We start from the raw sequence: 13,906 nt of genomic DNA on the forward strand, positions 1-13,906 counted from the left end.
GTACACTCCTCAGAAAAAATTCTTCACGCGCTCTTTCTTTATTCAATCTCGTCGTAACGAACTTTATTTAAGATATATCAGAGCACGCATTCAAAGTTAGTTAATTTCAATTCAGCGAAGCGTTACTTTTTTGACAGGCGAGGCTCGCACTTTCCTCGCGGCTTAATGACGCTTAATGTTTCGCTCGAATTTTAAACGGATTAGCGCGGTCGCGATGAGAGATAAGCAAAGTGGAACATTCGTTCCATCGATAGATTATCGCGCGCTCTCGGCACACATGGTCAGTCCGTAAAAGGCGTCAAGTGACAGAACCGTGACCATCAGTTAAAACTGTCTCCAGACTTGCACTTCCGGCCTGAAAACGCGTCTGGAGTACGGGATCCGGTTCTTACGTGACAGCGAGGTACGAGGTCGCTCGTGGTAGAATGCGATTTAACTTTTCGAAAGTAGGTACGGTCGACGCGAATAGGTGATATCTACTGGCGCGTGTTCATTTATCTGACAAACGACAGCAGCTGCCACTCAATGTCACATGGAAAAAATACTTCTCTTAATTCCCGCAATAAACGGCGTGTCGAAATTATACGCCTCACTTTTCACGTTTCATTCAAATCCTCCATAATACCGCAATAAGAATATGTATTTATAAAAGTGGGTTTCCGATCGTGAGGCGAGTTTCGAGGACAAATTACCGAATTCGAATCTTGACGGTCGTGTTTAAGCGAGATGATGTTTGCCTAAAAAAAAACCTTTTAGATCTCTACTAAAAAAAAAAATTAATTTTTGCATATCTATTTGAAGAAAATAACTGCATATAGAGCCATTGTTTATATAACATTGTTGGGCAGACTACATTCGCTTTGGAGGTCACTTAGCTCTCCATGAGAAACTGTATTCTGCGCGATCGTATAAATAGCCAACGATAAAACGGCACCATTGCTGCCGTATCATAGCACGCACCGTAAAATTAGATATTTGCTTCATTAATGATGCGCGCCGAAAGGTCAGAGGGAGCAGTTTGAACTCCCTTCAGAAATGTCAATTTGCGTTGTTACTGGTTGCTCCAGAGATATCGCGTAACCGTGAATCCAACTTTTTCTTTTTCTCGCTATCGCGAAATCATCATGCTATTCATTTTCCTTTAAGTCTTACTGTAATATTATACACATTGAGAGCAAAATTTGTCTAAATCATATAATTGGAGAATTTGTCTCACATTATTTTGTATAAAAGATATCTTTTTAATTTTATTCACCCTGTACAATTTTCAAATGGATGTTTTGTTGTACAACGAAATACAATTATATTTAAAATTTTTCTTAAGTACAAATAAAATTAAAAAATATAAATTACATAATATACACAATAATATGAAAATAAGTTAAGAACCAGCACCTCGCGAAATTCTGCGCCGATTTACATAATCCACAGTGCTGTCAACGTATTTATTAAAGCATAAAAATCGGCGAACAAAAAAATACAATAGAAATGACGAAAATCTCTGACAATCCGATAAAAAAAATCGACAAACATAGCGCGAAGAAAAAAAAACATGACGTGCTCTCAAAAGCATCTTGAGATTATCGGGTTCGTTACTTCGTCTCTTTTTCTCTCTCCCCCCTCTCTCTCTCTCTCTCTCTCTCTTTCTCAGGTAGTGTTTCTCGGTAGGACTTTTTTTTCTGACGACGCTGCGATTTTTTTATCCCGCGCTTCCATGAACGACAGCTTAAACGGCGACGAGGCCACGGAGCCGCGACGTTCCAGGAACAACCGTCCATTGGCGGCGCGTCCGCCAAACCGTCGACGTAATCGGCTTCTTATCGGCAACTCCGGTATTTCTTTTCGTGCCCGGCGTCACGTTTGCCTCTCCCCTCGGTGCCACGATAAACGTGCCGCAACAGTCGTGCGGGCGCGCACGCACGTAATTGCACGCACCGCACCGCGTTTCTCATGAAGGACCCTTCCTCCCTCTTCCCCTTCTCCCACCGTCCGTGTGCCTCGGTCCGATAACACGGCCGATAGCTCGCTCGTATCGCTCGTAACGACGGAAACGTGCCCGATATAAATCGCTCACGTTTCGCCGGTCCCGCTTCGCCCTCCGCCTCGGGGGAACGTCTCCCCCCCCCGTCCCTCGGAATTCCCCGCGGTCGGGTCACGCGCGACCCGACGACCGAACGTGACCGCCAACTCGCGGTCGCGCGTCTTCTTTTCTTCGCGGATCGGTCAATTGTATCAATCACGCTGGGAATCAGCCGGGCACGTTCACGCACGTACAACGAGTGCGTTGACACACGTATGCGCGAGATGTTGATACGTCCAACCACCGGGCGACACGTGCGATCGGTCTCGCGGAACGGAAGCTTTTTCGCGCGAGTCCGCTAAATCTCTTGGAATTGTTGACACTTGTATCGTTAAAATCCCGATCGTGCACGTGCGGTCAATGCGATTATGCCCCCGTATCATTGTGTCTCAAGATCTAAATATTTTACTCGCGAAAAGAAATAATTAACATGACTCAAATTTTAAAAGTATTGTAATCTCAATAATAATAAATACGTACGTATTTGTTTTATTAATATTATAAAATTTTATCAAAATTACTTTCAGTTAGACTTGATGCTGTAACATTATATTTTTTTTCCGTACGTTACTTATGGATAATCATTAGATACACGCTTGTATTAATATAATTGCTTCCTTACTTTTTTTTTTTACTACGTTTTCAGTATATCGATAATGGGGAAAAAAACTCTGAAGATTAAGTTGTGAAATATGATACCACGTGTTTTAAAACCCACTCTCTTTAACTGAACGAATTATCTGCAAAGAGATAGAATGTATGCTCTTGTATTCCGGTTAGTGCATTAAAATTGTGAAATCTATAAACAGATAAAATCTACTTTCAGTCTCAAGTAATTTTAATTCCTAATATTAGACAAGAGACATTTCAGATGTCAGATTGAAAAATTACAGCGGATAAAATGATTTTTGTAATAAAACTCGCTTTGCAAGAAAATGGTTTTCGAATTGATATGTAAAATTATATTCCTTCGCTATAAAATATTGTCCCAGATTCAACAATCAAATAACATATTTTCTACGAATAAAAAAAAAAAGAAAAAAACATTTTATGTTCACATAAACATTTTTTTCTCTTTTTTTTACTCATGTTATATGAGTTACATTTCTATAGCTATCATATCTGTAGCTTTTTCGAAAGAGATACACTCCATATATACAAATATTATATACGCGCAAATATTTGCGATAAACCGATATTTTTTTAAGTCCTAACATTTATCCATGCGAAAATACGTAATATCACTCTCGGTACAAAGATCTATTTTCGCCTCGCGCGATAATTGCGAGACTACAAGACCGCAGGCCAGCGGGTTAAGATTCTGCGCAATTTTCTCAAAAAAAATCGCGCATATCTCGGATAACGGCGGCGAAAAGAATCCGTGGGTGTTGTGACAGCGACGCGGAATGGCTCGGCCGATCATCCGGCTTTGTTTACGTCTCGACGTGACGACCGGGCCGCCACTATCGTCACTAGAAAACCGGTTCGCCGTTGGATTTAGTCGGTTTCGATATCAGCTGCCGCTGGGGGAGTTCAAGAAGGCGACTCGCGATTAACTTGTACTCAGTCACGACTTGCCAAGTCGTAGCCAGTTAAATGAGGCTCCTCCCTTTTTTTCTCTCCATTCTTTAAACTCGTGCACGCACGTGACGCGCGATAAGGAAACGCCTGTAACGAGCCAACGAAGCGGTCGAAGAACGCTCTATTATACCGTGTAATTCTCCTTTCAATTAGAACAATTTTGTCTCGTTTTATTCTCTTATTTTTCCCCGTAAGAGCAGAGAATCTTCACATATAACGATTGATAATCCTGATGGTTTCAGAAGAATAAGGAAATACGAGCTATTTTTAATATTAAAAGATCTGATTTAAACAAAGCACAAAAAAGGGATGAAAAAACGAATGTTAAAATTATAAGAACATAAAAGAGCACATAAGCTGAATTTGGATGGATCTATAATTTATATCAGAATTTATAGGATAGAATTTCTATCTTTTTACATAATATAATATCTTTGAAAAATAAAAAATAAATACGTATATAAGATATTTTTGTATTGAAGATACATACATAACGTATATAAGATATTTTTGTATTAAACATACATACATAATACATAAAAAAAATTCTATTATCTGGAATAAATTAGGGATTATTTATAAAGCAAGAAGAGGTTAAGAATAAAATAATAATTTTAAATATAAAATTATATTATCATGCACACTTATATATTTATATATTTTATATATTTAGTTAAAGTTACTGTAAAAGTAAATGATAGCGAAAGGAATATATTTTAATGAAATTTTGATATGGCACAACCGATTTTAAATGTTCTCTTTTGAGTAAGAATATATTTAACATCAAGAAGAGGAAATAAAGAAAACAATAACAATGACAAATATCCGCATTCGTTTTCGTAATAAATGTACAGTTTTTATTCTTGAGCTATCATTCAGTGTATCCAATATAATCATTTGTTAACATACTAAATACAAGTATTCTTGTCTCTCACACGTTTTCTTACGCCCGTTCTATTTCACGGCATAAAACGAATTGTACTTTTGTACATTCTGCGAAGTGTGTATTATTCTGCGATGAATGAAAAAAATGGAGTGTAAAATTATACGTGAATTTATTACGTGTAATATAACTAATATGTTAAATAGGATCGCATATTTCTGCTGAAAGATCCTGACTTTAAATAATCTCTCTAATGCGAGATGAAATTACAAATCCAGCTAATCTTTCAGTCAAACTTTCATGTAAACAAGATTTAATATTTGTTTCATTATTTTTTAGATCACACATTAAACTTGAAACAAATTCTTTAATCGCGTTTACTTATATTTTATTTATATTAAAAATGTACAATTTAACTCTGCGTAATTCTCACTGATCGTCGCATAAATGTAAGATTGTGAGATTGTTAAGATAGCTCTTGATAAAAATAATCACTATAGTTTTAACATAAAACAAACAGCATCCGCCTGCGATTATTTTGAAAATTGATGACACGTGCAATGGAAATTCAGAATAAGCCAACTGTTTGATAGTCAAAATAATATGTCGATCTTTGAAATCAGCCTTTATAGGCGGTAGAATTTTTTTGGAATCGTGAATAGGTTTTCAATATGGAGATTTTTTTTTTACTGTCTCGTATTAGATATTCGTCTCATTCACAAATTATCGCGAACAGTTAGAATTTTCGTTCAATTAATTTAGTCGCGTTCCCCCCTCTCTTCAGCTCGTTCCTCAGCTCTAGCTTTCATTCTAGTAATGAATGCTTGACCTTTATTTTTTCGGAAAGTTTCATATGGATCATTCAGATTAATACCGACTCCTTTATATTGATCGTTCTTATCGCGAATCTCACCGCCTGAAATAGGCGCTTCAATGCCCTGCTCGTTCGCGCCAAGACCAGCACCACCCCAACCCATCTTCTTAAGCAATTGATGTCCCTTATTGCTTTCGTCAAGACTAATCTCTTGTGGGGCCTTACTATAAGTAGAGCCACTGCAATGTGATATAAAATGTTCTATAATACAATAGTACGATTACAACCGAAAAATAGAAAATAAAGATACATAAAGAAAACAATTTAAAGGGACAGAAGAACAGTTTCAATTTTTTTATTGTTACTTAAGGAGAAAGACAAAATATAGGAATTTATATTATAGAAATGGCACTTACAGAAAACTAGGAGGAGTTGGACTTCTATCCTGTCTATCCAGTCTCCTATCAGGACTGCGATCCTTATTACTATTTCTTCTCCTCCGGCTTCTGCTAATGTGGTTGCTATTGCGACTGTTGCGTCTGTGATTGGCCGCAGGCGATCTCGATCTACTTCTGCCTCGCGATCGCGAACGCGATCTGCTGCGCGACTTACTCCGGTAGCGTTTTTTTGGCGGACTAGGGCTCTTGGATCTCGGCCGTAGAATCGGCGACGGAGATTTGGATCTCTGTCTAATGCCGGCAACTATATCCTCTTCTTTACGTTTGCGGGCGGCATTTTTCGCTTTATAGTATTCATATAACCCTAATTTTTCCCATCCGTCACTGTAAATATAATTGTTAATTTCGTTCGTAGAACAAATATTTATAAGAAATATTATATTTTATATATTTTTGCATAATAAATATATCTTTACATTTTTATTTTAGTTACAGTTAATTTTTTATGATTATAATAATTTTTATGTTTACCTATCTCTAGGAGAATCATGATTTGGTGGTGCATAAAACGCTTCTACAGCAGCAACTAAACGATCACTCGGAGGAGCCGGCGGTGGAAGTCTTATCGCATCTGGATCCAATGGCTTATATTCGCCATCTTCCAGTTTTATTAGTGGCACCATTAAACCAGCTGGAAGCTCAAAATAAGGCATACTAGGCATCAAATCTTCCACAGAAGGTTCATGTATAACCGGTGGCGGTCCGAAACCCGGCGGTGGTTTTGAGAAGTCTGGTAATGGAACATTACTAAATGGTGGTGGTTCGTTAGAGGGTGGAACACCCCATCCTGGTGGTGGCTGACTGAAATTTACATCTGTACCCATTGTACTAGGAGGACCAGAATGACTAGGTGGTATTGACATATTTTGTTGACTCTACACATAAAAGCGTTCGTAAGTAATTTTTTGTACACAAAAAATACATTTGATGAAGAAGAATAAAATATTATTACCATTTGAGGTGGTGGTGGCGGAGGTGGTGGAGCTTTTAGTTGTTGATCTATCGCAATCTTTTGTTGTTCGATATTTTGGATTTGTCTCAGTGCATGACTCACGAATGCTTGATGCTGTGCTTGATAGTTTTCAAATGTCTGTTTCGTCGACGTTGTAATAGGAGTGATTGCAGTTGCATGTTGCGCCACCAAATTAGCTTGATAATCTGACCAGGATGCATTCGGTTGTTTCAACTTATCTATGATGCCTTCGTCAAAATAATTATTCTTCGATTCCCAAAGACTCAACAATTTATTCAATTTATTAAGCTGCTCTTCGGATGCTGCTAGTGAAGTATTACAGAACATGGGAACAACAACACTTTCCATTGCCTTGCGAAGATCCATAGACTTTTTTCTCGCACTGAAGAAGTATCCGTTTATATATCTTGTGCGTAATTAATATTTTAATACATTTGCAACATTATAGAATTATAAATACAAATGAATAAATATAAATGAAAAAAAAAATTGAAAAAAAAATTTTGGACAAAATACTTTGGTGTAATTATTTCTAATTAATTATAAATTTAAAAATAAAAATAATTCATCTTTGGATATAATTATAATTAGATTGCAATTTTATTATGCAATTTATTATGTTATGTATATGTATTTATACTTGCCAATGATGTAAGACATCATTCACCAGATAAATAATGTGTAATTTATGACTGAAACTTGTTCCTTGAATTACTCTGAAAAGAAAAAATAATTTAAAATGTGAATAAAAACATATATAAATAACATAAATATATATAAGAACATACCTCTTCAGCAAATGATCCGCAACAACTTGATTACTTTGCGGTGTAAGTGAATTCTGAAGTATCCAGGCCTTTCCTGCGCTTATGCTATCTTTCGTGCAGCTATCGATGATTGGTTGTAGTACCGTGTCAAACGCAGCCAAATCTGTATTCGTGTTTTGCGCATTGCTTTGCAGAGCCTGTTCTTGCGCCTGCCTCACAGCATCTTCTACTCTTCCCTGCTGTTGTGCCATCAACGCAGCGTGCTGCGCAGCCAGATTTTGTTCTGACTGTCTCACTTGTTCCTGCAACGTCGTTTGCTGCGATTGTAGATTCGCCAACTCATTCTGCAGCCACGCGGGCGGACCCGCGATGTTAACTGCTTGCGCGACTCCGGCAATCGGCGGATTCACAGCTCCCATGGCGCTGGAAACCGGTCCAATCGGCGGTCCTGCATTTCCCGGGCCTCCGATCTGTCCAGGCAAAACGGGACCGCCCTGGCTTCCGACTTGCGGTCCGATCCCAACTACCGGATTTATTCCATTGTTTTGTGTACTCAGACCGGACGCAAGATTGACGTTATTCAGTGGCTGCGAGACGGCGTTTGCGGCTGTTTGCTGCTGCTGCGAAACGTTTAAACGTGGGTCTGCATTTTGCATTGGATTTATTCCTTTTTGCTTTAAAACTGTAAACGAATGACGGTGGATTATTGTGAGATGCTGAGTCCTTGTCAATCGATATTTGAAAAATTTTTATACAAATAGTTTGATTCTTAGAGATGTTTTTAGTGTTTTTTTTCTGCGAAGTTTTATCTTCTACCGGTGCGTATATAAAAATTCTTGGACATTTACACGAAAGAAGTATAGTATCAGAAAATTCAATAAATCTTTTGGGAGCACTATACTCTTTTTTCCTTTCTTTTTTTTTTCTTTTTTTTTCCTGACATTTTTAGAGTACTAGGACATATTACAGGGCACGCTATTTTGGTTGATGGGTCATATTTCCCACACAGATTGAAGCAATGCATCGACAATGTACCTCACGTTAGATAAACTCCAGCAAGAATCTTAAAACTACGTCTTCTTAAAATTGCCATTGTCAAGGAATGCAAGATGGCTTTAGTGTAAAAGTGTTCTGCTTAACAAATAGCAATCCCAAAATCTTGAGAGGAAGATTGTTCCTATTCGACGGATAATACATTTTGTACATTTGCAATGATGGCGAATCAGACTCTGTATTGCTTTTCAAAGTCATTCCTTTGCTGGTTGTATAAAGCATGGCCTGTCTTTTTTTATGCTTCTTAATCACTGTAGCTGTTAACGGGGTATGTCCCACTTACTGGCTTGCTCTGTAGTCACTTTGTACTGATAGTAGTTGAAGTGCTCCCCCCCAAACAGGAAACCAAACTTCGGGTTGTCCTTCTGCTTGTTTTTTGTCATCTGCTCGAACTCTGGTCCATTGCGAGCGACAAACTGTGCCAGTTTGTCTATGATGTTCCGTAATTCTGTATCTGAATGTTATAAGCAGAAATAACAAGAATCAGATCCAAATTAATATGCAACAAATTATAATCTACATATAATTTAATATAACACAACTAATCTAGTTAAATTGTTCACTTCATGGTTTGTTGCTACAAAACAATTGAAAGATGCTTAAATTTAAAACTGACCTAAAAGTTGCAAAATACAGATAAAGTTATTTTATATATACAATTTTGTAATAATCATACAAACAATAATCTTTAATAAAAAAAGTTATAGCAAAATTGATTTGTATCTCTAAATTGATACACACAGTAAACATTATATTAATTTTTCGTAATCTTCTTTAATTTTTTTATGTACTCCTGTACATCGCTTGAGATACACGTGTAATCTCTCTCTCTTTTTCTAATTTTTAAAACTAAAAAAAGATAAAAGATCAAATTAAGACTAATATTAATATACGTTGATATGAAAAATTGATATCTCATATGAAGATTTTACGAGTAACCTAGGGAGCGATTCCAGATAGCAACGATTTAAAAGCCGCTAATATTTTAGCCGCTCGACATGGACGGGACAAAGAGAAAGATGTTGAAAAAAAGCTTTACATCGTATTTTACTTTACATCGTACTTGTGTGAAGATGCAGATTATTAATTAATATGCACGGGTGAGAGCGGGATATGCGCGAGGAAGGAAACGCGCGTGCGAGAGAGACAAAGAGAGCGCTCGTGCGGCCGGATCGGCGTGCTCACCTGCGGGTGCCTGATCCATCTTGGCGGGGACGCTGAACCGTTGGCGGTCACGTCAAAGATGCACTGTTAAAATGATAAATGCACGCAACGTCCGCTCGTTTGATTGTCGTTCCGTACATGAAAACCGAACACTATTTTGTGATTCATCATTCACTCACGGCGGACCCGACAACGCGCTAGACGTCGCCATTACGACCTCGCGGCGGCCGGCAGGTTCGCCAACACGACGACGGTATTGTTCTTAAGGAACGCTCTTTTTTTCTCGCATATACGACGCACAGTAATGGTGGAAATCCAATAATGGACGTAGTCCATTGGGTGCATTCAGTACATGAATATAGAAAATAAGGGCTCCTGCGCACAAAAAAATTTACAATTACACGGTAAAGGAGTGACTTTTCATGCTTGATGCTCGACGCTTATCTTCTGCGTCAAAATAAATGACATGGTCAAAAGTAACTATTTCTATTTCACTATTCTGTCATTTTTGATCACGTGACCCATTTTTGACACATAGCTCTCGCACACTGAACGCGACGAACGATGAGCGATAAATCCTGGTCTACAATAGGTGATTTATGCTTTAAGCCATAAGAAATTGAATCATAGTCGATTATTCTTCTATTCTTCGACTATGATTCGTCCATTTCTTATAGCTTAAGGCTTAAATCACCTATTATAAACCGAGACTATAAATCGGAACGTCGAACGTCAGCAGAAAAGTAGCTTAAGCATATGCAGTAAAAAAAGTGACCAATCACATTCGACTGTTCTTCTTAGATAGAAAAATGATTGATTGTAATTAATCTCTTTTCTTTTGCTTATATCTTACCTCTTAAGGCCTGTTCTACAATGCATCGTGTTTCGGTGCGTAGTCGTAGGTCATAAGAATGGACCAATCACAATCAAGTATTCTTCCTACATTCGTCTGTGATTGGTCAATTCTTGTGGTTTGCGGCTTGCGACGTATTATAGAAGCTTGGGTTTTCTTGTGTGCAAAAGTCCTAAAGGCCATAAATATCACTTGATTGGTAAAATAACATTTATTGATCAATCAGAATTAAAAAATCTTTGTTCTGATTGATCAATTAAACGCTACTTTACTCATCGAGAGAATTTTGGACGTAGTCCAGATTGTAACTGCATCGCGGTACCGCGGCTTCTATGGTTCCACCATTTTGATTTACGTTACCACGTTTCGTGTGAATCGTATCAGTATTTCGTGTTTTTCGTTACCTCTTGCATTGCATCTGATTCGGATAATTCTATTATTCTGTTAGCGTAGTTTCGTGGTAAGTTAACGATATCAATGAATTTTAGTCTTTTGTCACAGTGATCTCTTGAATATGGTATTTTTCAAGCAGATTTAACACAGAATAAGCCGTCAACGATAATGTAACATGTACTTTTTTTGATACTTTCTTCTATCAGGTTCTAAATTGAAGAAAAATCGGCAAACGAGTGAGATATAAGTCACACGTTTTTACGAATCTTTGATCACTAACTTAACACAAAATAGGTTATGTCGAGTTTGCGATTTGTGTAACATAAGTTAACGGGTTAAGTAGCCCACGTCTAGTCTATTTAATAGTCATTTTTGTAATATGTTTAATGTTGATATAAAATTTAAATGTAACAACGAAAATATGCTTATTAAGAAAAATTTTTGTTGTTTGTGAATTTTCTTTTTAGTTAATTGATATTATGTTATGATTCCGTAGACTTAACCTCTGAAGGGATGTTTGAGTTAAATGTATTATTAATGTTTGTAATAAAAAGGTGTGAAGTATCGTATAATTTTGTGTCTAATTTGTTTCAGCGTCTAATTTGTTTCGACATTTTCTGGCTAATAGCATTTCATTTATTATAAAAATCAGATGACTGACAAACCTGTAACGGGTTAAGTATAATTATATTAGTGTAACTAATGTGTAAAACATCAGTTATTCTTATTACTTTGATATTTGATTTCAAAGCATTGAAATTTTTAAGGGAATATTTAGATATTTTGTTGTTAAAACCTCTTCCGATGATCTATGATTTCACTAGATTTTACAATACTTTATTTTATAATATGTCATATTGATATTTTATATCAATGTTACCCAAGATTTCTAATTGAGCTTAAAATTAACATATATTGATCTATACCAATACACATAAGTTTCAGAATTTAAAACTGTAGATCGTAAACTATACTGCTTTATATAATATATGTACTATCACATGCATTTTAATTCTTCAAATTTTTTTTATTATGCTGCATATAAAATTATAAACAACTTCTATTCTGATTATAGATAATCTAAAGTGAGTTTTAAATTTGTCTTCTAGTTATATAAATGATCAAATATAACAGAATAAATTTGAATACAATTTGATTACAATATTCAATATCTTCATGAAAAAAAATAATTGTTCTTTAGACTTGATGTTTACACATATTGCTTATACATTTAAATGATTATACATTTAAGAGTAATTATATATGAAAATATTGTGAAAATATTGTGTAATATTATGCCATTTGCAGAGATGCCAGTTGCGCAAAATGAAGTCAAGTCCAGTTGGGCTGATGAAGTTGAAGAGGAGGGAGGAGCGTTACCCGCACCTTCAGAAGTCTACGAGAATGGATTTAAAATTTCAACTGAATACAAGTATAATCAGGATAACAAAAAAGTTAAAGTAGTGCGTACTTATAAAATAGAGCGGCGTATAGTATCGAAAACGATCGCGGCACGTAAGAATTGGGCAAAGTTTGGCGATTCGGCTGACGATAGGCCAGGACCCAACCCAGCTACCACTGTTGGTGGTGAAGATGTTTTCATGCAATTCATATCTAGCAAAGAAGAGGAGAACAAGGTAGAAGAAGATTCTCTAGACAAATTGAAAAATATGGGCGACAAAGGAGTCGTCAAATGCCGTAACTGCAATGGTGATCACTGGACCTCCAAATGTCCTTACAAGGACACGGTTCTCGCTGGTGGTAAGTTATACTACGAAAGTCAATAGATCATAACTACGAATTAAACTTTAATTATTGTTATGTAAATAAATTATAATAAATATATATTATTTTCTTTTGTAAAATTATATAATTGCTAAAACTTCGTTTCAGGAAAAGTACCAGACGACAAGAAACCTCTCGTTAATACGGGAGTACCTGGTGCAATGGCTGAACTTAAACCACAGGGTGGCAAGTACGTGCCACCTGGTATGCGTGACGGTGGCAATAAACGTGGCGACTCGATGCAGATGCAGAGACGCGATGATACGACCGCTATTCGTATCTCCAATCTTTCACAGAGCACTACAGACGCGGATCTTGATGAACTTGTGAAGCCTTTCGGATCTGTGGTGAAGCAATTTTTGGCCAAAGAGAAACTTTCCAATCTTTGCAAAGGATTCGCTTATGTACATTTCAAGCACAGAGCTGATGCCGCAAGAGCGATCGCCACTCTTGATGGTTATGGTTATGATCATCTTATTCTAAGCGTTGAATGGTCGAAACCACAAACACAAAATAATTAAAATGACTCGAATGTTCATTTCATTTCAACTCTAAACGTGGAATTATGAAACTTTCTATTTTTCACATTTAGTCTTAAATGTACATCATGGATACAAATCCAGTTTTTATATTTTAAGTTGGGCACACGTAGATATATAAATATGTAAATGTATAATTAAATTTACTGTATAAGTAAAATATAAAAAATGTAGAGAAGATACAACAGGAAACTCAACGGTATGTGATTACGATTTTTTGTGTTACTTCGCATGCAGTCTAATAAATTATTATTCAGCATGCAGTCTTTATGATAATTTATTAGATTGCATGCGAGCAAAAAAATCGCATCTTACTCTTCTGTAATTGTGTTACATTTTAATATATAAATTTTTTATTTCTTATATTACAATGTACTTTCAATCTGGTTCAGGAGTCTGTTTATTTTTGTGAAGAATGATTATATCAATCTAAGAATCTGGATTGAAAAATATAAATTTTTACGTGATAAATTTATTTCCTTAACTCCTATTCTTCTCAATCATGAAATTGTAGGAAAATTTAGAAGAATGGAAAATTTTTTAGTATTAAAATCTTTCATAGA

The 13,906-nt window shown here is 36.3% G+C and overlaps 2 protein-coding genes across 4 annotated transcripts; one reads left to right on the forward strand and one right to left on the reverse strand.

Moving 5' to 3' along the window:
- Nucleotides 1–4,495: 4,495 nt before the first annotated feature.
- On the reverse strand, nt 4,496–10,033 carry scaf6 (SR-related CTD associated factor 6). 2 transcript variants are annotated; one of them, XM_089079733.1, is made up of 8 exons: nt 9,795–10,033; nt 8,893–9,063; nt 7,578–8,238; nt 7,434–7,505; nt 6,769–7,171; nt 6,288–6,691; nt 5,775–6,140; nt 4,496–5,597 (listed from the first exon to the last, which is right to left on the reverse strand). In XM_089079733.1, exons 1-8 carry the CDS (start codon nt 9,811–9,813, stop codon nt 5,303–5,305), a joined length of 2,391 nt encoding a protein of 796 aa, XP_088935859.1. In that variant the 5' UTR covers nt 9,814–10,033; the 3' UTR covers nt 4,496–5,302. The 2 variants fall into 2 exon arrangements, with proteins under 2 accessions (XP_088935859.1, XP_088935860.1); XM_089079734.1 differs by lacking the exon at nt 9,795–10,033 and having other exon boundaries at nt 7,578–8,176; nt 8,893–9,034.
- An 889-nt stretch (nt 10,034–10,922) lies between these two features.
- eIF3g1 (eukaryotic translation initiation factor 3 subunit g1) lies at nt 10,923–13,814 on the forward strand. 2 transcript variants are annotated; one of them, XM_011642128.3, is made up of 4 exons: nt 10,927–11,086; nt 11,614–11,693; nt 12,328–12,780; nt 12,913–13,814. In XM_011642128.3, exons 2-4 carry the CDS (start codon nt 11,672–11,674, stop codon nt 13,323–13,325), a joined length of 888 nt encoding a protein of 295 aa, XP_011640430.1. In that variant the 5' UTR covers nt 10,927–11,086; nt 11,614–11,671; the 3' UTR covers nt 13,326–13,814. The 2 variants fall into 2 exon arrangements, with proteins under 2 accessions (XP_088935863.1, XP_011640430.1); XM_089079737.1 differs by lacking the exon at nt 11,614–11,693 and having other exon boundaries at nt 10,923–11,086.
- Nucleotides 13,815–13,906: the final 92 nt, after the last annotated feature.

Source organism: Pogonomyrmex barbatus, unplaced genomic scaffold (genome assembly GCF_055798465.1).
Source record: "Pogonomyrmex barbatus isolate J1 unplaced genomic scaffold, ASM5579846v1 scaffold3, whole genome shotgun sequence".
NCBI classification, from domain to species: domain Eukaryota; kingdom Metazoa; phylum Arthropoda; class Insecta; order Hymenoptera; family Formicidae; genus Pogonomyrmex; species Pogonomyrmex barbatus.

Bases quoted from the DNA above. Each gene is read 5' to 3' on its own strand.
- scaf6 (XM_089079733.1), bottom strand. The intron at 8,239-8,892 runs GTAAGTGGGACA...ATTCGTTTACAG, and splicing joins AGTGACTACAGAGCAAGCCA to TTTTAAAGCAAAAAGGAATA. The intron at 6,692-6,768 runs GTAATAATATTT...TTTTATGTGTAG, and splicing joins CGCCACCACCACCTCAAATG to AGTCAACAAAATATGTCAAT.
- eIF3g1 (XM_011642128.3), top strand. From the start codon at position 11,672: ATGACTGACAAACCTGTAACGG. The intron at 11,694-12,327 runs GTTAAGTATAAT...TGCCATTTGCAG, and splicing joins GACTGACAAACCTGTAACGG to AGATGCCAGTTGCGCAAAAT. The intron at 12,781-12,912 runs GTAAGTTATACT...ACTTCGTTTCAG, and splicing joins GGACACGGTTCTCGCTGGTG to GAAAAGTACCAGACGACAAG.